This window comes from Gouania willdenowi, chromosome 18 (assembly GCF_900634775.1).
Source record: "Gouania willdenowi chromosome 18, fGouWil2.1, whole genome shotgun sequence".
Lineage (NCBI taxonomy): Eukaryota > Metazoa > Chordata > Actinopteri > Blenniiformes > Gobiesocidae > Gouania > Gouania willdenowi.
In genome coordinates, this window is record NC_041061.1 from 22,455,726 (window position 1) to 22,482,845 (window position 27,120).

General features: G+C 38.7%; 1 protein-coding gene across 1 annotated transcript in view; it reads right to left on the bottom strand.

Annotated features, from left to right (window-relative positions):
- sorcs2 (sortilin-related VPS10 domain containing receptor 2) overlaps nucleotides 1–27,120 on the bottom strand; it is a 462,702-nt gene that overhangs the window by 239,039 nt on the left and 196,543 nt on the right. The window contains exon 3 of the mRNA XM_028475153.1: nucleotides 20,708–20,807. Coding sequence (XP_028330954.1) covers nucleotides 20,708–20,807 — 100 coding nt within the window. The remainder of the gene's footprint in view (nucleotides 1–20,707; nucleotides 20,808–27,120) is intronic.

Consider the following 27,120-nt stretch of genomic DNA (forward strand, 5'->3'; position numbering starts at 1 on the left):
TAAAATTAGTTAAAAGCTCAGTTAAAAAGGTGGGTCTTGAGCCTGTTCTTGAAAATATGAACGTTCTCCGCAGCCCTGAGGTTCTACGGCAAACTGTTCCACAGACGAGGGCCGTAAAACTGGAACAATACTTCACCATGTGTGCATGTCCTGACTTTTGGGATTATTGAAAGCCCAGCGCCAGATGACCTAATTAGCTAATAACTAATTCCAAATTAAAACACATCATGTAACCGTGACCAATGATTATTATTATTAATAAGTAGTTCGTGTAAATTCATATTTAGGGTGAAATATGTTCTTTCTTTTGTTGTTACAGGCATTGATAATTCTCAAACTGCTGGTGGACCCATAAAGGGCTTTGTGTCAGTATTTGTTATTTATTTTCATTTAATTAAATGCAGTTGAACTTGGCTCATGGGAAAAGATGACGCTAATATGAACAGAAGTGTAAAGAGTACTGTTACTTGATTGAAAAATTGTTCTCAAGTACAGGTAAAAAGTAGCTCAACTAAATGGTACTCAAAGTAAAAGTTACTAGTTACTTTCACATCCCACGTTTATTTTTGGTTATAAATATTGCGGATTAAATTGGAATTAGGGCACCTGTCATCAATAGAGTAACGTGTTTTCAGGGACCCATTATTAAAAATAATTTACTCAGTAACAGTTGGGTATAGAAAAGTAACTAATTACTTTACTGCTTTTAAAACGTACTGAAAGCCACATCGTGGACTTTTTGACCTAAAGTGTTGACCCATATGAGTTATTTTAAAGGATTCCTCAGGCCAATATACAGCGCTTGACAGTATCAGTGCTCTGAGCGGGGCTTCCCTCTTGAAATACCGACTATGTAAGTTTGGAGGAGACGGGCCGTCTCTCACAAGGTCATGTGACCTAGTGAATGCCTGGAGAACATTTCACTTTACGGCAGTCACGTGACCACAGGCCCAGATATACATAGTTCCCACGTAACGTCACAACATACAGGCATTTCCTGACCCGATGCCATTGCTGTGGGCAGCTGAAACGAGTTAGCCTCTGTTTACAGCCAAATGAGCGCAATATGGTAGTTTCTTGTTGTGTTAATGGTGCACTAATCGCCATTGATAGTTCAGTTAAATGTGGATTCTTTAGTAAGGGAAGTCGGGAAGTCAGATCCATAACTTTGGGATAAGGATTGGCTCCTAGCCAACCAGCTTCGCACCCCAGCCCTAGGGGCTGGAGGAGCAGCCGCCACCGCCGCCCCCCTTTGATTATTCAAAAGACAAGGGAGGCTGGCCCGACTGACTGTTTGTTGATTTTTACAACAGTGCTGCGGCACTTGTGGCCACTCGGGGCACTTGCGTGAAAGTTACTAATCTAGCGCCCCTAGTGGCCAAACGTTACACAGCGTTAAGTACAAGTAAAATTACTGACTTAGAAATATACTCAATCCCAAATACGTTTAGGTACTACCACTCACTCATTCCCCCTGTCCACAGCCACTACCATTATAGCTAAGCTTCACACTTGTCACTATACTGGCTTGATTACACAACATAATAAGCACAATATATTCTACAACTTCACATCTCACCCTCACTGTAAAACAATCTATTCTTCCCCAACCTTTTTATTTCCTATCTTGAGTCTCTCCTCCCTGCTCCCTTTCCCCTCCTCCTCCCCCTCCACTTAGGTATAACACTGCTCTCCCTTTTTATATCCTCCCTATAATAAAAGATTTCTTACCCTTCCTTAGGGAGGGCTGGTGATGGTCACAATTAAGCAATAAAATAAATCAATTTATTTTATTGCAATAACAAAACATGCGTTGCTGTCTCATAATGATTGCACTTCTTGTAGTGTTGACCTTTGACAGCATGTGCAGACAAGAGAAAAAAAAAGAAGAAATATACTCAAAAAGGTACAAGTACCCATAAAAGCAACTTGATTAGAGTAACGTAAGTACTTGTAATATGTTACTTGCACCTCTGTGTATGGATTAGTATAAAGTGACTATTTTCTACATTTAAACAACTGGAACAGTTAGAATGCCACATCAATGTAATATATATTAAAAAAATCCCCAAACTGGATGATGCATTATGGATTATTGTGAGAAGATTTCATCCATTCCTGCTTTGTATCCTCCTCAGCTGTTTTCTGTTGCTCTCTCTGTTTCTATTTTCTCCTCGGTCCACCTCAGCAGCTCTGAAATATTAACCAAGCCCCATTAAACTCTGGAGAGCAACAAACACACATACAAAAAAACTTAAGAGACAAGCACGGGCCAGCTTTTAGATGCCTGCGAAAGCAGAAAGCAAGATATATTTCAGAGCCCGGGCCAGCAGAAAGCCGAGCGAGTCAATGGGTAGGATTCGCTGCTTATTGATCCAAATTGGTGGATCGAGGTCAAGCCAATCCATTTAGGTCCAGACTGTGAAGGGCTGAGACCTGCTGAGATGATTCCCTCAGGTTCAGGAGGATAAGCACAACGGGCACGGCTGGATGTAGCACATGGATCAATAGCTGTGATCAATTCTAGGTTAAAGATGTTCAAAGCTAATGTTATGCCATAATTGGAGTAGACCTATGTCAATATGATTTATATTGTCCTGTAGGGACTGTGGAGTCGGATCACTGTGCATAAAAAACATATAAAACAGGAAATGCAACCAATGGCTGTTAAACGAAGGCTGAGTGTCAAACACACGTTGAGAAAAAAAGGTCATTTTATGTATAATATCTACTGTAACCTTCAGTCAAACTAAATATAACAGTGGGGGGAAAATGGGTGATATATTAGACTATCATCTAAATGTGTGTTATGGATGCATCAGTGATTTTTATGCAAGGTTAAATGTGGTTTGTTATGTAACGAGAGGCCCTCACGGTGTCGAGTTGAGTCGAGTTGAGCGACCTATTACAGGCAACATCCCCGTCTCATGAAACATTAGGGAAATCAAAGGTTCATATTGAAGGGTATTTAGAAGTAAATGTGACTGTATATGAAGCAGCAGCAGCATTTGTTGTGTCAGTAAATAACGTGAATTCACCATAACCTTGTACTGACTATGTTGACTATGTAATTTACTGACAGTGTAATTTCCCTGAAGCAGCCTTCCCAAGGGGTTAATAAAGTCTATCTAATCTAATCTAATGTTTATTGTGCTATTAGCTGCATTTGAAAGCAACGTGTACTGTACCTATAAGATTAGGACATTAGCTACACCTCTTCAAGGCTTACAGTAAAGTAAGCTGATATATTCAACAAAAGTGAGGACAAAAGTTGAATTTTGAAACTAAGAAGGTAAAGTAAAAATGGCTGGTTCTGAAGTGTCATTGGTGGTTAGCTTGGAAGCCATGTTTTTTTTAATGTTACGCTAAATCAGAAAGTCACTGTAGTAGATTATTTGTACATCTCATGTATAATTTCCTTATTCTCATTATGATCTGCATTGATTCATTGGTAACCTATTATTCATTACAGTCGTGAGATAATCGTTATTGTGAGCTTGTACCGCGTATCGTATCATGAGTTACCCAGAGGTTCCCACCCCTATACATTAGTGTCACTAAATGTCTAGCTTTACAATGATCCTCGATTTGGTATGTGGGAGGAAACGCAATATAACATAGAACATTTTCTATGTTTAGTGTCTGGCATTATCCACAAAAAAAGTAAATAAATCAATGAAAATGGAGAAAACTCCATCCATCCATTTTCTGACCCGATTGCTCCTTCTTTCAGGCTCACGGGATCTGCTGGATCCAGCTCTCAATGTCCGTCACAAAATATTTGTGTGGCCAGGTTACATGCAAAGTCAATGGGATAGAGGCGGTAAGAGGCAAATTCTTCTCCTGTTGGGCAGCGCGGTTTGATCAGTGAGCAAGAGCATTGGTCGTGGCATGCGCGCCCCCGATTTTCCGTGACATTCATCATTCGCTTGAGTTGAAAATATTGAACTCCAGCGAATGTTTCATGTGACGCGAAAGTCAATCATAGTCCTTGGTGACATTGACGTCAGGCCATCAACACAAACACCGGTCTATTCATCCATTTCAGCGAGGAGGAGACCAAACCAGGAAGGATTTGGCGCAGCTACTGAAGAAAACTGTGAAACTCACCGAGTTGGACGTGTTGCTGGTTCACCTGGTGAATCCAGGTACGCCGGCGTAAAAAGCGTTGACGGCACTTCAGCTTCCACAGAAGGTAAAGAACATTGATTTTACTGGGGTTCTCCATAGTTAATGGTGAAAAGAAAGGGTCTGCACTTTTATATTCGCTTCAGTCGCGCATATGAAGCAAATATGAGGAAAACGTTTTTCGATCCTGTGGAAGCTTTCGCGCAATGCCCGCATCTTGAAAATTTGCGCCGCATCCTGGGTGAACGCGAGGGGGGGGTGCGCCCTGGACAGGGTGCCAGTCACTCCTTCATTGATAAATACTGAAAGCTAAAATGCTAACATCAAAGATAACTTCTGAATCGGGTCTTTGTCTTTAACCCTCCTATAATTCTCAAATATTACTAACACATTTCACCCTTGGGGTCAATCTGACCCAAGTTTTTGTGTCAGGTATTTTGTTTATTTTTTAAATACATAAATAACCCCTTGATAATGAAACCTGTTCTTTACTGAAAACATTAATGACCACAAGAGTATGAACCCTAATGGTTGTGGTGATGATATGACCTTTACTGCAGTGCCGCCATCAGGTCAAACTTTCAGTTTTAGAATTAGACTATGTTGAAAATCTTTCATCCAAATCTTTTCTCATTTGGGGTGCAACTTCATGACTCTCACAGAATGAACCATATTGATATATTAATTAATGTTCTCGTGAAAAAAGTCAACGGTTATTTTTTGAATGATAAACATTGAATGGGGTCAAATTGACCCCAATGACTTTGAGACAGATAGATGGATAGATAGATGGATGGATAGTCAACTTGTTCTGCAGTGGTGATGAATGCAAATCATGAACAAAATATCCTAAATCCACATTTCTAATTTCTATTTTTCTTTTTCTTGGATGCCCATTGGCTGCCACCATGGGAAGCAGCTCCTCTTCCTGGGATCCACACGCACGCACACACGCACTCCAGGAAGCTGTTTTCTAAAGCCTGGAAGTTGGAAGGCACTGAGCCTGACCCTGCTTGACAGTCGGATTTGTGAAGGGCAAAAAAAAAACGAAAAACCTTTTCACACAGTCAGTGTCCTAAAAAAGACAAGGGGACAGACACTTAGCGGTACCCTAGAGACTAACAGCAAAGTGCTACATCAGAGTATGGCTGTAAACCTACTGAATAATTGACAATTATTCAAACAGATGAGCCAGGCTGGACACTCGCTCAGTATTAGAGTCGGCAGCTCCTAATTCACGATCAATGTAGCTCCTCTACACACACATGTAAAAATTGAGACAAAAACATGGGGTGAAATATCCACCAAATATATAAATACTTTGAAGTACTTTAATGACTAAATGTTGGTTAGCATTAAATCAATATTATGCAATTCATGGAGTGTAGCAAGTTTTGCAATATTGCATTTACAAACTGGTTGTTAACATTACTGAAGAGTTATTGCTTGTTAGTGATGTAATGACTGACTTTTTATAACATACTGTATATAAATACATAGTGTAGGCCCAACAGATCAATAAATCGAAGGTATTTCTTCCACAAAATGAGAGAAATTACTTGCAAACAAATGTTGAAGGCTGAAATTGCCGCGAGCAAGATATTTTTTGACTCCATCACAACACATGGGTTTGTTGACAGATGGTCATGTGACTTAAACTTAGAAAAATTTGGCGTATTGCATTGTGGGATTGAGAATCCCGTAGAAGAATGCAAAGATGGCGCCCAAGCGGAAAAGTTTCATGACAGAAAGAGTGGAAGGATAGTTCATCATTCTTTTTTCGCAGGTGATGTGAGATGCCCGACGTTATCACGCTACAAGGTTAGACTGCGGTGTTCAAAGTTACATTTAGAATAGTTTTACTTTTCATTCTTACTGTGGTTTCTTGTGCTTCTTTGCCAGAAAAGGAGGAACATGATTCTCTTGATGCTATTTTTGTTTCCAATTTGTTTTATAGTATTCGCCCGCGAAATGAGATGACTCCCTGAGACGATACATTTTGGCCACATACTGGCGTTTCGTGGAAAGTCGCAAGATCAATATGTTGAGATGTTTTTTCCTGCTCTTTAACCTCAGAACCTGAAATAGTTTAGGTGATAGTTTAAGCAAATCTTAATTAATTTGTTGATTGTATATGTAGAGGAGTGTTAATCTTGTTTGACACTTTTCACCATAGTTTTCGTCAACAATATTTTTGAAGGGACAATAACTAGACTGTGAGTCATTGAAAAAATATAGCTATATTGATATTATCATGGACTAATAAAAAGTAAACTATAATGTTCACGTGGGACAAAATCCAATCAGGACGAAGTTTCCTTTTTTTGGAAGGTATCCAATCAAAACAACTTTTGTTACTTGAGAGGCGGGACAAACATTAATACCACCCCATAATAGGACGACCAATGTAACTGAAGCTTTAAAAACGTTATAAACTCATATGTTTCATATTGGAATCGACGATATCTGAATACATTTTGACGGAAAACTAAATTGCATTTTAGTCAAAAGACTATGACGAAAACGAAATCAAAATTTTCCCTCCAAATTATCACTGGTATAGAGCTTTATTATTATAATTTAGGGCTTGTATGATTCGTCAACAACTGTGTGCAGGAGTTTGCCCAGTGTACAGAAATAAAGACTATGAGACATAGGTGAGACCTTATGGACCTGGGGTCTATTTGCATTGAGTTTGCATGTTCTCATTGTGAATACATGAGTTGTCACCAGGACTTCCAGGAATATTAAATTCAATGGAGTAAATAAATTGCTATTAGTTGTGAATAGGCAGCACAGAGTAACTCTAGTCTTCTATGTATTAATTATAGCATTACAGATTGGACTGCAGGGCTTTATTTTAATTTGTATACTACTCTGAGCATTATTGCAGTTGTATAAGTAATTTAAACTATCCTTGATAATGAATTGTTTATTCGAGCTAATATGATATTGTTAGGACAGCATTAGAAATGATTTAGGCTCGAGAAGAAGTAATTGATGTGACGTGTTGAGTGATTCATCCTATTATGCATGATTTCATATTTCACTTTTCTTTGCAATCCTTTCACACAGTAATCACTGGAGTGCTGACTCGCTCTTCCTTTCACTTGGTCTCTTTACTGCGTAAGTGATGATTTGTTCTTTTCAATGTTTCTTTGTTCTCCTTCAGGCTTTGTTTCTTTCTCTTCCCCCATCTGAGATTAACAACAGGCATTTTCAAAAATCACCCTCAATTTCAGTTATTTAGTCAAAAGGAGGTGTTTTGGTGTCTCCTTAACTTTCTGCTTCAAACAGGAAATTGGATTTACCGTATTCATCTGGGTTTTATAGAATGCCTTCTACAATAGTCCTGTGGAATACACTTCAAGCTGATGGAGACAATATTTTCTTTTCTTTTCTTCTTTTCTTTTTTAAAATCAGATAAAAACAATGTAGGCCTTAGAGAACAATAATAAAAGATTATTTGTTCGCAAAAAAAAAAGATGTAAAAGGTTGAAATACCCCTTCAAGACACACTCTCTTTTTGACATTTTCCGAAAAGTTTCATGCATTGTGGGATACTACCGTACTGGGTCATTCCAACTTTCAATTTTCAAGACATCCCACACACTTCGGTCTCAATAAATTCAGAAATGTTTCTCATTCACTGCCATTGACAAATCTGTATGTCAATTGTGTTTTTTCACGGGGGTTGCTAGGAAACACTGTGGCGGAGGTCTGCCATTACATAGCAGACTTCTACTGTGGTGTAGTGACCTGTAGATGGCAGCACTGCACTTTGGGTTGAGAGATTAGCCAATGTTGTAAACAGCACAGAAGGAGGTGAAGAGTCCAAGACGATGGATTTAAAGCTGCGCACGCTCAGAACAGAGCATGTGTGGACCTAGGTGGACTATTAGAAGTGTGTCGATCATGTTAGAAGGCGATCAACAAGCGGTGAGACTCGAAGCGTTTCACACTGCCGCATTTCATTGCGCAACGAAACATGTTTATTTACTGTGCAAATGATGTTTGAGCTAAAAACATTAGCCTCAAAGACAATGTTCTGCTTGACAGTTTTTTTTTTGGTTTTTTTTTTCATAAAAAGCCTGATTTCTCAGCTTCCGGGTAAAAAATGTTCATTTTTTGTATAACCTACCGATATTCAACTGCTGACTACAGAAAAACAAAACAAGCTAGAAACATAATGTTTTTTTAAATGATGAGAGTAGAGAGTCTATTCTTTCAGAATCTGCTGTCAAATTTTACAGAATCATAATAAAAAATGTTCTGTGGGTCTTAAAATATCAATCAAAATACTGGCAGTGAGGGGGGTTTAACAGTATGTTGTGAAAATGGCTGGCTGCAATTGTCACACTTTAAATTTTTAGTTTGATCGGATTAATCCTTTTTGAGATATGGAAAATTGAGTGAGCGAGTTATGTCGATTTTCGTGCGTCCATATTTTTCTTCCATTTTCAGCTTCCAATATCTCGAAAACTACACCACATAGGAAACTGAGATTTGGTATAGTAATACAGCTCCACCTACTCTCTCAAAATATACTAAACTATCTGCTATATACTGTACATCCTAACACCTTTATTCGTTTTCTCCATTACCGATTTGCCAAAGTACGTGACCCGGAAGTGAATCGTTACACATTCCAAGATATCTTTAGCTTTGCAACACTTAGGAGTCTCTAAATCCCACTGAAATGTCCGTGGGAAGGTTCTGTGCCCAACACCAGATAAAGCGAAAAGGACATGTTTCGGATGCACAATTGGAAGCAGCGATCTTGTCATGCCGAACTACCATTAGCATAGCCGTTAGCGTCGGATAAGAGTACACTTCCGGGTCACGTACTTTGGCAAATCGGTAATGGAGAAAACGAATAAAGGTGTTCGTTTTCAGTTTTTCGTTTTCTGTATCGAAGCAAAAGAGCTTGAATTTGAAAAACAAGGCGTTTTCTGTTTTTTCATTTTGGTTTTGGAAACAAATATCAAATAGTGTTTTTTTTTTTTCGTTCTTCATGTTTTTGTTACATAATGAAAAATGAAGGAACAAATGATACATGGATTATCCTATCTGGTGGACATGCCTGGCCCTCAAAAATGGAAAAAAAATATGTTGGGGTTTGGGGCTGGAATGTGTTTGGGCCTTCAGTAAACATCTTTGCATATGCCTCAACTGCCTGTAATTGGATCAGCTTTGAGCTATGTACATAAACTGTTCAAATCACTATATATTAGTCACATATATGTATTGGTTTTTGGGTGACAGTCTCTTGAAATCCAAAAAAATATATATATATTTTTTTTTTTACTATTTCCATTGGCCCATAACTGCATGTGGGAATGTCTGTTTTTATTGTATGAAAGTTACTCTTTCTTGGGATATAAAACAATTTTTCCTTATGTGACTTCATCATCTTTATTTTGGACCCCAACTTATGGTTATTTCACCACTTGCAAATATTGAGAATCCTTTACATGAGGTCATTGTAGCTTACCTCTGTGTCATATAATCACTTATTGTTTATTAGCTATGGCAAAGCATTGGCGTATGTTTAACATGGGGCTTACATGGAAAAATATGAATCCAGACAAAATTGAATGTCTCGCGGAGTGACTAACGAGAACAAATATGGTGTCAAGCGAATCACTGTCCTCCTTGTCTGGGGAAGAAACACAAGAAATCACGAAAGGAATGAAAGAAAAACACTGCATTACATCCATCTATAGGACACCCCATCCCACAGTGGAATACATGAAACTTTTCCAACAATGTCAATAAGAAAACAGAAATTTCAACCGTTTACGTCTATCTTTCGAGCAAATGATCTTGAATTTATTGATCTGTGAGACCTACACTATGTCTTTATCTGATAAATACAAAGCAGCTTTAAACAGTGAACATCAAAAAGAGACCAAATATGAAGGGAGCTCAACATTGACAATGCCTTTTTTCATAAATTGCCTGAGGTTAAGTCAACCTTGGACAAATTTGGACACTTTATTATGAAAAAAAATACTTTATAATGGTTTTTGATATAGTGATACATATACCTCCCTTGCTATTCCACATTTGTATAAAGTCAGCTCCAAACGGGCAATTTGGATTTTTCTCGCATTGTGACATCACAGAAACTCTCCTCCTGACAATCCTGGCTCCTCCTACTCTATAAGTATGTGAGCTCCTCCCTCTCAAACTACCTCACAGGTAAAATAAACACTGCTGTTTAATATAGAATATACATTGTACTTTATTGTCATATATGTAAAGCTACATACACAAAATGTGTACATTTAACCTCTCCCTGAGGAGAAGTGGGCAGCCAAGGTGTAGCACACGTGGAGCAATTCCACTTTTAGTAGCCGTTATACCGCCTTGTATTACCTTTGACATGATCTGACATGTTTGTGACCCAATGCGATGCAGCGTTTGGACAAAACAAATGATTATCATCTTAAATGCACTATTCCTGTGGTTAGAAGAGGAGAGGACAACAAGACTTGTGACTTAGTACCTTAATGGCACGTTCACACCAAACGTGTCCAAAGCATCAACAGCATCAGGTTTACATAAACAATATATGGTGGACGCGCTTCTAGGGAGCGTCAGAGGTCCCGCTGCGCGTCCCACGCCTCCTGTGCAGCGCGTTGTGAAGCTTTTCGCATGGCGGATGCCGTGCGTTTTGAGATTTCAAGCTTTTGACGTGCGTCTGGCGCCTCCAACGCGGCCAATATTGGGATTGTTGAACTTTTGGGGCATATTGTGGCGCGTCGACCAATCAGGAGTGTTTCCCAACCGTGGCGTATTCAGAATAATGAGAAGAAAAAAAAACACTAACCACTAAGACAGATGGACAGGCGCTCTAGTCCAGGAGAAGAGCAACTGTCCATCTGTCTTGGTGTCCTGGTAGGAGATGCGAAAATACATCCGACCGGAAACACCCCAATCTCAACACAATAATGTTCCCCACCACTTCGCAGTCACTGGGTGAATTATGAACGTAACTGATGGCCACAATATCATCCATTGGATGAACACCACCAGCAACAGAGAAGCCCCTTCCCTTCTCGAGCATCTTCGACGCTGGTGACAAGCGTACTGATTCAATGAGCACAAGCGTCCAACTACGAGTGTGAGGCACGATTTTGACTCTCGAAACGTGTTTGGTGTGAACGTATCAAAACAGTCCAGTGAGTGTTTGAAACAGCTGACTGACTCCGCTGCTGCTGCTGTGATAAACACACAACCTGAAGCAGGGCTGAGATGGACTCACAATCGCAAGTCACTTAAATAGCCATGTGTTTTACTGTAATGTGTAGTTTTTTGGCTGAAAACAACAACAAGAGTGTGCGGATAGCAAAAGAAAATCGATTGGGTGATGAAGTCAGCCTCTATAGACACGCCCACTCATGCATATGCATGAAGGCCCCAAAACAGCCTGTTTTTAGAAGTGTCATTAAAGTGACTTTTCAGAGGGCTAAAATTCTGGAAAACAGGTGTGCTTGGGAAAATAAACCTCAAATACTATGTTTTTGGGGTTCTTAGATCAAATGGAGGTGGGTGAAAAATAGCAAAATACTGGACCGTTAAGTTCTTCAATAAATATACATTATTTATTGAATACATACAGTATATACACTGTGGTAGCATGATTCACCAGTGGACAAAGGATTGGCTATCACTCATATCATCGTAAGAGATTGAGAGACCCCTGTTGAGATAAATCACTCAAATGGATTCAAGAGTCATCAATCCATCTGGAAAGACAGAAACTGCTTTGTTCAGAGGTGGTAAAAATAAAAGAAGAAGCTAAAAACACTGCACTAAAAAAAGCTCTTCATTGATCACTCCAACTGTTCTAAAAGCAGCTCTAGCTGATCCTTTAACTTCTCCAAACTTCAAAGGATCACACAGATTTGCCAAATTTGCATCGGTGCTCATCAAGACCCAGTTTAAAGTTAAGGGAGGCGCCTTAAGCCAAGTCTTCATCTCCACTTTTGCTAAACTTTCTAATTCTCCACAGAGGTTTGTGATTATTGTTGGCCTGCAGAAATATTTACTGATTCTGCCTGTAACGTGCTTGTTTATGAAAGGGCAAGAAACACTTTCCCCTGTGGTTTTAAAGCCTCTAAACTACAAAGGCCATATAATCCCAAATTAAGGGTGACTTCATACTGCATTGATTTAATTGCCCAGATTTTCAGCTATGAAAGACAAGGCAACGCTCCCACACTCAGATATACATCAGAATAATATGTGTCCCTTAATGTTTAAGAAGACATTAATGAAAAAAACTGCATATGAAAAAAATGTAGAAGATTAGTGGACTTAAAGGGAAATTAATGAACATTTTAAATCCCATATATTTGTCCTTTTGGTTTTATTAATCTGGGGAAATATCATAAAAGCCCTTTTGAGTGACCATGACAATTTGAATCCCCCCTCTTGATTTTTCGGTAAAGGAATAAAAACATTCATTAGATGAGTGAAAAATGTAAATACAGTCTGATTTTTCTAATAATACCCCACCTCTGTGTACGTCTTTAAAAACATGTCCACGCAAAATGTTGCGTCTCAGCAGGGATCAGATTTAGTTAAGCCGTTAATGGACCCCTCCAAAAAAAAAATCATTCTTTTAACGCAGGAGTCTTTCATTTATTTTGATATCTTGGATGCCTGAAGTTATTTGCCATAAAAAAAACTATATGCTCTAAAAACAGAGGTCTGTTAATGGCTTTCATGATACATTAGCAGCTTCACAGATTCTCCACACACCAAATTTTGGACATCCCGAGATTCAAACTGCATATTTGTCCAATAAAACTCTGCCAAAGTGACACTTCTGGTGATTTCATGGATTGAAAATTGGGCTACAACAATGTTGGACATTGACATTGCTTTTCACGGAAATACTTGAACGTGCCTGAAACGTAATGTCTCACAGAGTGACGTCATATGATGCCAGAAACAAACCACAACAATAATGATGTCAACGGAATCACTAGCTGAGTTTCCATTACCCTTGGAAATGCGCAAAATCTAAATAGCGCAATAAAAACTGGTAATGGAAACAACCTGAATTTCGAAAAAGCAATATCGCTAAAAAGTTTACACGCTTTCATGAGGAGGTATTTCAGATGTTTTGATATATAAATGTGTCGCAAAAGCGCCACGGAAACACTTTTTCCGCAAATACACGTCACACACCTGGTTACATGGCCACTGCTCTCCGAGTGTAAACAGAGGAGGAGTCCGGGACATTTGTTGGTGCCACATTAGACGTGAAACAACAAAGGAATGTTATAAGGAGGTCCTGAGCGTCCGTCTTTCTGCAGCAAAGTCTCGCGGGATGAGATTTCACGGGCGTTGCGAGGCTCCTGCCCAAAACAACGTTCAAAGCGCAATTACACTTTGTCGACATTTAGAAATATCGCTTTTATTTCGCAGAAATCTGTAATGGAAACACAGCGACTGTTTTCTTCTCTGGTAAAAAAAAAACAGCAGATTGAAGTAAAAACACTTCTTGAAGAAACTTTTTTCGCTTCGGTACCATCTTTGCATTCTTCTACAGGACTCTAAATCCCACAATACAACGTGTGAAACTTATTCAAAGTTTAAGTCACGTGACCAACAAGCCCAATGTTTGGGATGAATTCAAAAACAATCTTGCAAGCGGCAATTGGGAGTAAATTCTTGTGTTTTTTTGGAAGAAATAGAAGGAAATTCAATGTATTGATCTATCTATCTACTGTATATCCGTGTTTGTAATAAATGGTAGTTAATGTCCTCAGCAGCTTTTAGAGCAAACACTGAACAATGTCATTCTTACCTACAGGAATCAAGGAACTACGAACCACATGAGCCGTTTTAATGATGAAATGTTGACAAGTTATAATGGATAGAAAAGTACAGCCTTGGTCATGTTACTAAAAGCACTGTGATATGCTAAGTTAGCAAGAGAAAGAGCGAGGCTCATAATGATCTCACAGTTTGAAATGTCATTTGTCCGATTTTGCATAAAAGCTTTTTTTTTTTATTTCAACAGTTTAAACCTACTGAAAAACAGTAATTCATGCAGGGAGGTAAATTTACTCTGACGTTTCTTTTGAAGCTCAGTACGCATTCATTGTATTTATTAGGGGCCAGGCAGACCAAGCTTGCTACAGCAAGCCTCTAAAGTTCAACATTTTGAAAATTCATGACAAATCAACCATATGTGCTGCAGGTTCTCAGGTTCTGTATATTCCCGTATATTTTTCTATTAATTTGTGTGTTCTTATAGTTGTTTTTATTGTCGTTCGGTTGTTTCTTATCTCGTTTTGTAAGTTTCTCTGTTAATTTTGTGTATTTTGTAGTGATGTTGCGTGTTTTTCTCTCATTTATTGTGTATTTGTTGTCGTTTCGTGTATTGCTGATAATAGTATTTTTCTCTCTTAGAAAATACTATTTTCTAAGAGAGTTTTGTGTCATTTGGTATATTATGTTGTTTGCTCTTTTTTATTATTCAGTATATTTTTCCTCTTACTTTGTGTGTTTTTGTTGTTGTTTTGTGAGTTGCTGGTAATATTTAATACGATAATCATTTTTAACTAAAAATAAACATTATAAAACCCCATATTCTTAATGTTTTCATTTGTTAATTTTCTACTCTCTTTCAAGTACCCCCTGTAGTGCCATTGCGTACCCCCAGTTTGAAAAACACTGCTCTACACAATAACAGCTGCTGTCTTGTTTTGCCTAATAAGTTGCCTGGCCCCAAACATTGCTGCACTGCAGCTATAATTCTTACTGCATTTTGTTGACCACAGAAAACCTTGTGCCAAAGTGAAAAGGACTTAAACAGCTGATTCGTGCGAAGCGACGACTGATTTAAGCCCAACACGCTAAGGTTTGAGCATTCCCTCTGTCATCAGTCCTGACTGTTGCTGCTGTAGTCAAAAGATGCACAGCTTAGAGCTCTGAGCTCTCTGACACTTATTACATCATCATTCTTCTTAAGGGTCTTTCCTTTTCTGTCTTTAAGCAGGTTTTTACCATCCTGTACATCAGGACTAACTTATATATATATATATATATTATATGTGTCTGGAGTACTTCTCTCAAGCCTGTCGATGACGTTTTGGCCTGAATAATGGATTTACAATGAAAGGATTTTATTTTCCGTTCAGGGAATATGAACAAAATGTATAAAAGTTTCAGGAACAGTGTTAATTTTGACAACAAATTGTGATTTGGGGGTCGACAATGGTGGTGAGGCCAGGGAGTGGGGGGAAACGCCACCAACGCGGCGAGGCGGACCGAGCACCGGGTCTCCTGGCGGCGGGGAGAGGAGTGCGGCGGTGGCGGCTGCTCCTCCAGCCCATAGACTATAGCCGTGGCACGAGCCCAGCCCCGCTTCGCACCCCAGCCCTGAGAGCCAATCCTTATCCCGAAGCTACAGATATGGCTAGCCGACTTCCCCCACTAAAGAATATGAACTATCACAGCAATTAGCGCACCATTAACACAACACGAAACTACCATATTGTGCTCTGTCGGCTGTAAACAGAGGCTAAGTTGTTTCAGCAATGGCGCCGGGTCGGGAAATGCCCGTATGTTGTGACGTCACGTGGGAACTATATATATTTTCGAGCCCGTGGTCACGTGACTGCCGTAAAGTGAAACATTCTCCAGGCATTATCCAGGTCACATGACCTGGTGAAAGACGGTCCGTCTCCTCCAAACTTACGTAGTCGGTATTTCAAGAGGGAAGCCCCGCTCGGAGCATTGATACTGTCGAGCACTGTATATTGGCCTGAGGAATCATTTAAAATAACTCATATGGGTCAACTCACGGTGTGCCTATTACTAAAAGAAACACAGTTGGACAGAATATTTAGACGTCACAACATTGACCCAATACAGTATAACAAACATGTTTCAAAAGTAATTCTGGAAAAAATCTTAATATGAAAATGGGGTCACGATTCAAAAAAAGGTTGGTCACCACTGGTCTAGTTAGTCACAAAAAAATGTCCATTTTTAGCTGACAAAATAAACACTGCTCAAGAAAAAAGTGACATCAGTTCACAGCTCCATAAAGTGCAACTCTACTGCTCTACTCTAGTAGCGCTCCTACTAAACAAAGTGTTTGGGTATAAATCCCTATTAACATATACTCGAGGCTGAATTAGGGCACTCGACAACAAGCGACTGGTGCAGACGCTTCGCAGCTTATGTTCCTCTGGAGAGGCCTGTTAAAGGTAAATGCTAAAAGAAAGCGCATTTCCAGCGCCGAGTCATTACCGATTGGGTTGTTTATTTACAACTCTATTGGCACTGAGAAGCATCAAGGGCCCCTCTTTAGCAGCCAGTCTCCAGCAGCTTATCGTTTATAGAGTAACATCAGATGGAGCTGATGTAAAAACTCACCTCTCTTCATAATTGCTTTAAATCCTATTGATCCACTCACACCTTTGACTGTGATCCCTTTGCACTGAGTGTAATCCCCACGCACAGCTTACAGACTGACTTACCTGCTTTTATGTTGTGATTAATGTATTGATGAATGTTTCTTTTCTAAGTGTGTGTGTGTGTGTGTGTGCGTGAGTGAGTTAGTGATGGCAAGCAGCTTTCAGTTGGACTCCTGCGTGCAGTTGCGAATTGACCGAATATCTCTATTAAAACAGCACAAGCTTCCTCCCAGCACGTAACAACAAAGATTGATATCCTCTTCATTTTTTATTTATTTTTTTATTGGTTACGGTTAAATTTTACTCCATCTTTTCTTTTTATATATACATACATGTGCTGCCATCCGATCGCTCTGTACAAGCACAAATGTGGTCTGTATTGAGGAAAAGGTTGCAAAAGAGGCAAGTGTAGAGACAGCTAATCAATGCATTACTGGCATTTACATTCACTGACTAAACCACAATACACAGTGAGGGAGACATCAGTTACTGTAAGGCAAGGTTTTTCAACTTTAGGGTCGTGGCTCCATGTGAGGTCGCCTAAAATTCTATATTTCTACATTTGAAATAATAATAATAAAAAGTATATTGTATTTATTTGTATTTAGAAGTAGACATACAGAGCAGGAAGAGGCAGAAAGCTTTTAGTTTTTAAAAAAAATGCAATGTCACGTTTGTGGTAAAATATCACATATTTAGATGCAATTTTTCACTGTGAACAGGTGGTCAAAGAGACGAAAATGTTAATTCTTGCGTAAAATATTAGATAATGTGACGCGATATGACGGATTTCACCTTATAAAATAGATATAGCTATATGACATGGACTAAACCCTCACTAACATATATAGGGACAATAATACACATTTAAATGCAATTTTACGCCATTCGATTTCAAATACAGCAAAGAAATATATAACGAAAGGTAACTCATCATAATTAGCATATTTGCCACAATTTTAAGACATTTGATCGCTAATACAGACGTGTGATTAGGAACGCCCATGAAATGCAAACAAAATTTTTTTTTTTACGTGTGATTTGGGAAAACATTGTAAATAAGTTTAAATACAAGAGAGAATTGCCTAACTCAGGGCTACACAGTATATTGAATACTAAGCCACTGGCTGTCGGTTTCCGGCTCATTTCTGCCGAGCCTGACCAAGCTCATATATATAATTTTAATTCTGTTCCACTCACAAACAATTTACAGAGTCTGAAAGAAGTAACTGTGGTAGTGGTATGGTTTTAGAGATCATATGGTCCATTCTCTGAATTCTAATCCAGGGCAAATAAGTTCATCAAGTCAAACATTGCCAATTTATGAGTCAGAACCCTTAATTAATGGGTCGACTATGATTGTCTGTAATTCATCCATAGTCAATATGTCTGAAATCACAGTAGATAGGATGGTGAGATTAAAAGGTGATTGGATTTACTTGTTTCTGCAAACAAGTAGTAAGAAGAAATATCATGGTGTCATCAGCATAGCTGATGTGTCAAATAACACCGAGTTAAAATTCAAACATTCTTAAAACTCTGCTCTCTGGCCTTTTTTATACATTCATTTGAATTATTCTGAGAGACGGGAATCCTTTTTTTTTTTTTAAGAAAGTCTTAAAGTGTGGACTTTGCATGTTCTCCAAGGTAAAGTTAAGAACAAAACGTCTATTTAACCTTAACATGTATCTTCTGAAATTAATTAAAGACATGAACGTGTGTGCAAATGTGATAGTTGGTGTCAAGTTCAGGGTGTTCTCTGCACTCTGAGCTAAGTAAGCCCAGGATTAGAGGGTGAAGAAGAGGAATTAATTAATTAATGTTGAATGCTGGGATCAACAAACTGGAAAACAAACTTTAGATTTATCCGTGTTCATGACTCCAGATATTCTCTTTCAACACCACGTGACTATCAACCGTAGGAGTCCACCAGTTTGTCACCACCTTCCCTCAGACTAAGCCCAGAGGTGGGGATCAGCAGCATCTTGATCCCTTGCCCACATTATCAGACAACCTGCTGTCACAACACTCACGCTCCCTTCTTCTACTCTCTTTTTTGTCCCTGAGGGAAATTAGGACGACTCCATTCCAATGCAATTAAATAGTCTCTTGCTGTCTGGCTTCCCAACAATCCAACGTGTGTGTGTGTGCCTGAGTGAAGATGGGATGGAAGATCCACGACTGACAGTTGGTAAGGGAACTGGAGCAGAAAGTGAGAGAAGTGACTGCATCAAATCACCCTCCATCGATTGGAGGAACCCTGGACCACATAGATAAGACCCTCCAAACAGACAGACCCTCACATTTGGCAATCATGGCTTAAGTCACTGTAGCTCGTGGCTTTCTCTTCAGTTTATCTACCACTTGCTTTGTGAGATCTACTGGAGATCTGATTGTGGGTTAAAAGGAAACAGTGTGAGGAGGAAATAATGTTCAAATTTAGGAAAGCGAAGAAACTACAAGAACACCTCAACGTACTTATTGTTCAATTCCAACAAGGATAAGACAATGTGATCTAGTGTCTTGTAAACTGCTTTTGCTGTCGATTGATTTCAACCTTGTTAGCTGGTGCCGTAGCAACCACATTAATATCAATAGTAATCAGTTTACAAATTAAGTAGCTGTAATTCATTACAGTTACAATTTAAATTGGATTACAATTGAATCACAGGTATATTCTTGAAATCAATGGATTATATGACAATACTTTGTTTCACAAGTTTTTCAACTCTCTCAATGGCAGTGCTTCTTAAAGTGTGTGTCACGCCCCCTGGTGGGGAATGGAAATATGACAGGTGGGGTGCGACAAACAGGAGGGAATTTTAGATTTCATGCCAATCTTCTTAGAAACCTTTTTACATTGACAATAATGATCATTAACAATAAACAAAATTTCAACACACAAAGAAAGTAATAATGAATAGCCTAAAAAATGAAAAGACCACTAAATTATTAGACTGCATTAGATATGCGACCAGGTGCAAAATGCAACGTGGAATTAAAGCACACAAAAAAATGATTTACGTCAGCATGTGAAGTGGAGAGGAAAAATAAAGAAAAATTACTTTAAGTTTATTTTGTCACAGATTGCAAACAATGTTTCTTTATTTCCTGTAGTTTTGACTCCTGCACTTTTAGATTGGTTTTTTATGCAGTGGATTAGTTTAATTTAGTTTTGGATTTATTATGAAATATGCTACTCGCATTATAAAACATGATGTTACTTGTTCTCTGTCAGTTCACTTCATTGTTGCACTCAATTTCCTTTTTTCGTTTTCTACTAAACTTTTGCTTTTTTTATGCTGGTAATTGGTTTAATTTAGTTTTGGATTTATTATGAAATATGACGTTACTTGTTCCCTGTTAGTTAGGGTTAAAACTGTGTTAATTATCTACAGTACCCTAAACATACAACAACTTGTCTATGATTAATTAATGAATTTATCGATGTTTGAGATAAAATAGCACTGAATGACTCAGAAAGCCAATTTGAATTCCTTTCAATCTACTATCGAATTGACCGTATGTGTGGCTTGGTTTGCAACAATGATGCAAAAAAGATTCAGGCTTAAATGATGCAAAAAAATTCTCAAAAATATAAGTAACATAAGAGCTATTAAGCTGCTCCCTATGAGTACACTCATCTCTTTATGTTCATATGCTCTTATTTTATAATAAGAAAGTGAAAAAATAGAATGTTTAAGTTTGAAAAGGCCCAAATAACAGATTGAATAAACCTTTAGGTTAAAGATAGAATAGGCAATGCTTCATATTTTGCTATAAAATGCAGTTTTTTCTCTAATGAGCCATAAATAATATTTTATCATACCCACACATTGCTAACTTTATTCTGAATAAAATTAACTTTGATAGTGTCATCTGGGAGCCACTTTGTGAAAAAAATGCTTTGGTGAGACATCTAAATACAGCTTTCAAGTTGACTTAGGGGAATTTGAGACGATAGATCTGGAAGCCTGTGACTCATACCAAATCTAACTTTTTTTTTTTTTTTAGGAGTTGCTGGAAATGAGGCAAGTTTCTTGATTTGTCAGACCCTGTTTCCATGTCATCCTTTGGGATAACTTGTAGACAATAACAAGAGTGGTTTTTTTGTTTTTTTTGCTTTTTACCTTTTTCTTGTTGGTTGGACAGATGTAGAAACTGGTTACCACGATGGTTGTCCCAGGCATCAGATTGAGTTTAGTGTAGGTTGTACCATAGTCACTAGACCTGAAAAAGAAATGGGACAAGAGAGTAAGTGTTAGTCGTACACATGAGGGTAATTTGCATAAGCCTAGACATGACATTTCACTGAGTCTTCAAGTCTTGTGAATTTCTTTAAAAAAATTTGAATTAAAAAAGAGGCATGTTTGGTGTTCACTAATAATTAAAGCAGAACTAAGTAACTTTGTCACCTTAATAAATCATTTTCGTAGTCCCTGTGAGGGAAAAAGTGTTTAGGGTGATTGTTTTCATCACTTACTTTATTTGAGTAACAACTTGAATTTGTGAGCGAAGACTCTCTTTGCGCCCCAGCAACAAATGATTTGAAAAAACAGGCAAATGTACAACAACACAATCAAATGTTTCATTTTAACCTTAATCAGAATTTTTAAGACTTCAATGGTAAGAGCACTATGCAACCATATAAATAGTAGCTAGAAAAACCTGTAATAACCGACGGGAGGAAGCAACTAACCTACCCTGTCTGGGATTGTAAAAGTGAAAAGAAATATTCCATTGTTCCCTGCGTGCTAACACATTATTGTCATATGTTTGGTGCTGCAAGGAATGACTCGATTTAAAATGGAAGGTATTGCCCTGTTACCCTCAACCCTTGGCATTTAACCCGAGACCTAATCCTGCATTCCCAACGATGTGTGTTTTTTTTTTTTCTTTTCCATCTAAAGCAAGTCAAACGAGGAACCGGAAACAGCAGCTCTTTTTCAGGGTTTTGGAAATAAAAAATTAAAAAAAGGTCAGTGGCTCAAACGAAATGCAAAGAAAAACAATGGATTCAAACCTTTGTGCGATTTGGATTAAATCAGAAGTAATTAAACAACTTCCAGGGTAATGGCCTAAGTCAGGATGGTTTTCCTTAAGAACAAAATATCTTCCCCCAGCCCAAATCATTATCATCTGAATTTGGATCTATTTTAATCTCATATCTTATTTTTATTTATTAATTCATTCAATTACTTTTCTAGGTATTTTGGCATTTACAATTACAAAAAAAATTAAAAATACCTGTTATAAGCACTTTTTATTAGTACTGTGTGAATTGATTGATGTCTAATGTCTCTTTTGCTAACCCTTCAGCAATCAAATGATCTGAAAAAACAGTGACAAATGATAACAAATATTACCACTCAAATGTGGCAATTTTAAACCTTAATCTAATTTAGTACTTCTATGTAGACGCACGCACGCACACAATATAATAGTAGGCTAGAAGACTTCTTGGCCGCTAATGCCGACGTAGTTAGGAAGCAACTACCTCTGCTTTTGTATAAAAAGATAACAAGAAAAACTTTAGGTAACACTTTACTTGAAGTTTGATAGCAGCCCGCGGCAGCTGTGATGTTTTTGAATTTGTGCTTCCATAAAAAGCAGATTCTGGTCTAATACGTGGGTTCATCAAGCCATGTGTGTATGTACAGACAGTGTGCGTATCCCCGTCTGTCTCTGAGTGTGCGCGAATGTGCATTTACTTCTCATTGCTGTGTGTGTGAGGCCGCGGCTCATGGTGGGAATAGAGCAGAGACTGTTTTTGAGTAATATAGCGTCTGTGGGGCTGTGTATTGTGTGTAGCACTGACCAGCTGCCTGAGTGGGCGTGTCTTACTGCCTCAAAGTTAACGCCCAAAATTAAAGCATTTTTTGAATTTCCCCCTTAGTGACAGGCCAACAGAAAGCAGGGGTTTAGTTACTCTTCAAATGTTATTCGCTAAATTATGACACCTTTGGAGCTATGTTGGCATTTTTTGGGTTAGGTAGTGGGATCGAGTGGAGTTAAGGTTAGTTGGAGGTTAGGGGTAGGGGTTAGGGTTAGGGCAACGAACGACACTTTAATGATAGCCTTCATCGCACCTTGTTCATGCTAATGACAGGTGTCATGTCATAAAAATTACAATGTAATGTCAGCCTTTATACCAAACTTTTCTTAGTTCCACTCAAACAAACCCTGGAACAACTGCAGCTGCACGTAGACCCCACAGTGTTAAAGGAAGGATTAAATCTGCCAAAGCTCTGGGGAAAGAGTAACCTGACCTGCTTATTCTCTCCCACTGACCTAAAGGCCCCATAGGAGCCCCGTGTATATCACAGGGCCGCTCTACTGTCCGCGCTCTGAACTGAGGTGACAAATCAAACGGCCCGTCAGTGCTGTGGTGATGCAGAAAACACCCTGGGGCTTGAAATGAGGTACGAACCAATTCTCAAGTCTGGCAGCTTTAAGAGCCCGTACAGAGTGCTAGGTGGACTCAGGATTGATCGCTAACTACCAGATTGTTCCTCCAGCACACCCACGGAGCCCAATGAAAGTGATCGTGCCAGTCAGGGCGAGGAGTTTCAGTTTGGAATAAAAATAAAGGATGCTATTTTATCATCAGCTGGAGTTGCCTTCTCGCTTTGATTGTACAACTTTTGACAGATTTATGTAAAAGCAATCCACTGAAAAGAGTTTCTCCACCATTTCACTGAGGTTTGAGGGTTCAACAGAAGGGAGCCAGCATGCAGAGGTCTTGATGAAAGAGAACGATGAGCTGGCACGTCAGCCTGGTTAAGGATGAGAGGATTTACTCTGCAGCGCAATAGGACATCAACCACTGACACACACACACACACACGCAAAGGAGACACATACACAGGCGAAGCCCTGCCAAGCTATTCAGCAATTAGCGCTCCTACAGTGCACTGATACAGCTGCAGAGAGTGATGCAGCATCGCAGGAGTGAGCCATTTCTCCGTGGTGAGCAGGCAAGTCTTTTCATCTTCCCAGCCGGGTTTGTGAGCATCTTTTACCCCGGAATTGTTCATAGGACGACGACGGATCTCACAACTGAGCCCCATGGTTATCTTAGAAACACACTTGAATTGGAGTGAGGGCCAGCGGGGGTCTAATGTGGAGGTTTCACTTGGAGCGTGGATCGTCTGAGTATAAGAGGAGAAAGCACACTGAGCCACCTGATTCAGTGCTGATGAGCAGGAAAAGATAGTGATGAACAACTTCAGAAACTGGGAGAGTTTGACCGATTTGAGTGAAGATGGTTTTGGCTGATTTCAGATCTGAAGCAAATTATAATTGTTTAATTATGAAATACATAAAATTCGATAAACATTTCAACAAAGTATCTGCCCAAAACTAATGAATAAATTAAAAAGAAGACACTAGCCAGCCAACACACACAAAGGCACTTATTTGTGGGTTTATCCATGCATTAAGAGTTTTTTACTGAAGTAAAAAGATGGAAAACAAGAGCACTCAAAGCGTAAACCTCTGCCAAGCACCAAATCTCCTCTTTGGTACAATGATCATCACATTTTAAAGGCTTGAAGAACATTTCTCGCACTTGGCTGCGCTGTTGTATGATCAAAAACAGAAAGTAAAACGTAACTTCTGACTAGAGCGTATAATGTGCAGTCATCAGCAGAGGTTGTAGAACCGTGTTAAAGAGCTGAACAGAGGGAATTTGCCATTTGCAAAACTGATTTAGAATCAGTATGTTGATCCGGATCATCCCTAAAACCACGTGTTCTTTAGCCCATTTTTGATCGTTCCAGAAAATGTCGTCAAAATAACTTTTTGAGTTAGACAATCAAATAAATAAATAAATATTGCAGGGAAAAGCACAGCCTAACCTCCTTGGCAGACATAGCAACTAAATAAATGACGGTGAAAATATTACCTCATTGGCAGAGGAAATAAATGTATTAATGAACACTGTCACTGTGGATACAAATATGCTTAGAAATGTAATGGTGATTAATAAATTGCAGCTCAGTGTCTTTTTATACATTTAATAATCGGGCTGTAATGGGTCACATTGCTAGCTTGTTAGCTTAAAGGGTACCTGTAGTGAAAATGTATATAACGAAAAAAAAAAAAAAAGTGTTTAATGTATTATCAATAAACAAAATATGTGCACCTTTTTATGAAAAAAAAAACAAAAACACATTAAACTGACTTTTTAGAACGATTTTATACTTTCGTCCATTTTGGTCAGGTTATGACACATTCATTGATCTGCCTGGTCGCTTTAAATAAATGGTGTAGTTTTTCCGTTTGCTCTCGTTGCTGAGCAGCCGTGTGTAGCCACTCCTTCAGTGATAAAAGTGTAGCATACAGGTTGTACGTTATGAGAGGATTAAATATCGCCCCTCTCACCAACTACTAGGGTGAGTATTGGCAAGGATGTTACAATACGAGACGCATCACAATACAGTATTATCGCGATATCACAATATATTGCAATATTCTACCAAGTTAATATCAAAATTAAACGTAGAGATGAAAAATCAAGTTGCTGTATATGTTCATCAGAAGATATTGATCATTCAGAGGAGAAATTGAAAAATTTGCTTCAAAACATCCTATTTATTATTTATTAGTGTTTTTCCATGAGCACTAAGGAGCCTTTTAGCTTCGTGTCTATGCGTCCAACACTCTGCTCTGGCTGAAGGAATTTCCAAAAGTTCAATCTTTTCTTTTACAACAATGTAAAAACACGTAAAACCTCGAAACAAACAAAAAAACACAAAAAAAGGTGTTCTTTTTTAGATATAAAATTCCTCTAAAAAGTCCTTTTAATGGGTTTTTTTACAAAAAGGTGCACATATTTTGTTCATTGGTAATACATTTTTTGTTATACACATTTTCATTACAGGTACCATTTTTAAGCTTTCACATTAAAAACAAAAAGTTAAAAAAAGAACACCTTTTTTTGTGTTTTTTATTTGTTTCAAGGTTTTACGTGTTTTTACATTGTTGTAAAAGAAAAGATTGAACTTTTGGAAATTCCTTCAGCCAGAGCAGAGTGTTGGACGCATAGACACGAAGCTAAAAGGCTCCTTAGTGCTCATGGAAAACATTACAATAGTGATAATACTCAGCGGTCCTTCATTAAAATGGCCTCTGTCACATCACTCAGTCATTACATCCCCTGATGCAACTAAAACATTAATTAGTGCCGGCTTTTGGCTGCATGGGAGTTGTTGAATGTATGAATTAGCTCTCATTTTCACCTTGATCTGGAACGCATTAGCTAAATAATTCTGTTAGTGAACCTGGCATTTGGAGGATAGTCTTTAAGAGTACAGCCGTAGCTGATCCACTACATATTTATAGATCTTCATTAGCAGGAGCGTAATGAGAGGCCATGATCAGGTTGGGCCTTCTGCCCAGACACAGCCCAACATCTGGACCTCTATGATCCCCAGTGGGCCATCTCCTGTGCCCTCAGCGCTCATCACTGCCAACAGGCTGTTACATTGAAGCCTTCGTCTTTACAAGCATCTGGTGCTCGGAGCCTAGAGTCAAGGTGCGAGTCTGGGTGTAGATTGTTAATCTGTCCAGGGTGTGCACTGCTGTTTACCCCGGGGTAGGCTGAGACAAGTCAGCAATGTCTGTGATTCATAAACTTCAGCTCAATAAATCACGCACGTGGAAGCATACTTCAGCATACTGTACATCCGTCAGACCACAATATGTCAATCAAAATGGATTTGAAATCAAAGAACATGTTTTAAAGACATGATTGAAATAATTAGTCAAACTTCAAGGAACTTTTCACATGCTGGGAGTAAGGATACTTCAGAGCTCTTTTCAAAAACGTATGTTTGAAAAAGCAGAAAGCATTGCCTTTGCAAAGATTTGACAATTATTATACTTAAAGTAGGGCTGGTCGGTATGACCAAAAATCTATCACAGTATTTTTCGAAATTATAACGGTTTTACGGTATTATTTCTTTTTCATGCATAAAGAGGAATTACTGCCGTAGATTGACTTAAGATGGTCTATTTTACTGTCATGATGAGAGAATATTGGAGAATAATTCCACACTAGTAGTAATACAAGTTTACAACAGCAGCCCAATGGCTCTTTGCCGGACTAGCTTATCTTTAGCATTAGCTAGATTTCTAGCTTTAAATGCTTTATACTCAGTGGTGTGGTGGTTTCTTATGCTGAATAAGGTAGCGTTTTGTTTGCAGCTCCACCAGGACTTATTCCCGCGTTATAGGAATTACTAATTGCAATCCATTGCTCTCTTTTTTTTGTGCATTACTGCCGACATGCTAAGCTAACCGTGCCTCCGGGTCCGTGAGTGTTGTTCTCCTGTAACAGAGGTATGCGCATGCAGGCACATGCGGCTTCAGAGCTTTCAATTGTGTCTTTCTTATCCATTTACACGTATGAGTTACATCGCAACTAACACCAGAGCGCTGCTGTTTACCTTCCTATTTAGATGTGCAACATTGAAAAGGGTCCGGTCTGAAACGCGGTGCAGCGTAGAGTTGTATAATCAAAAACACCAGTACGGCTGTA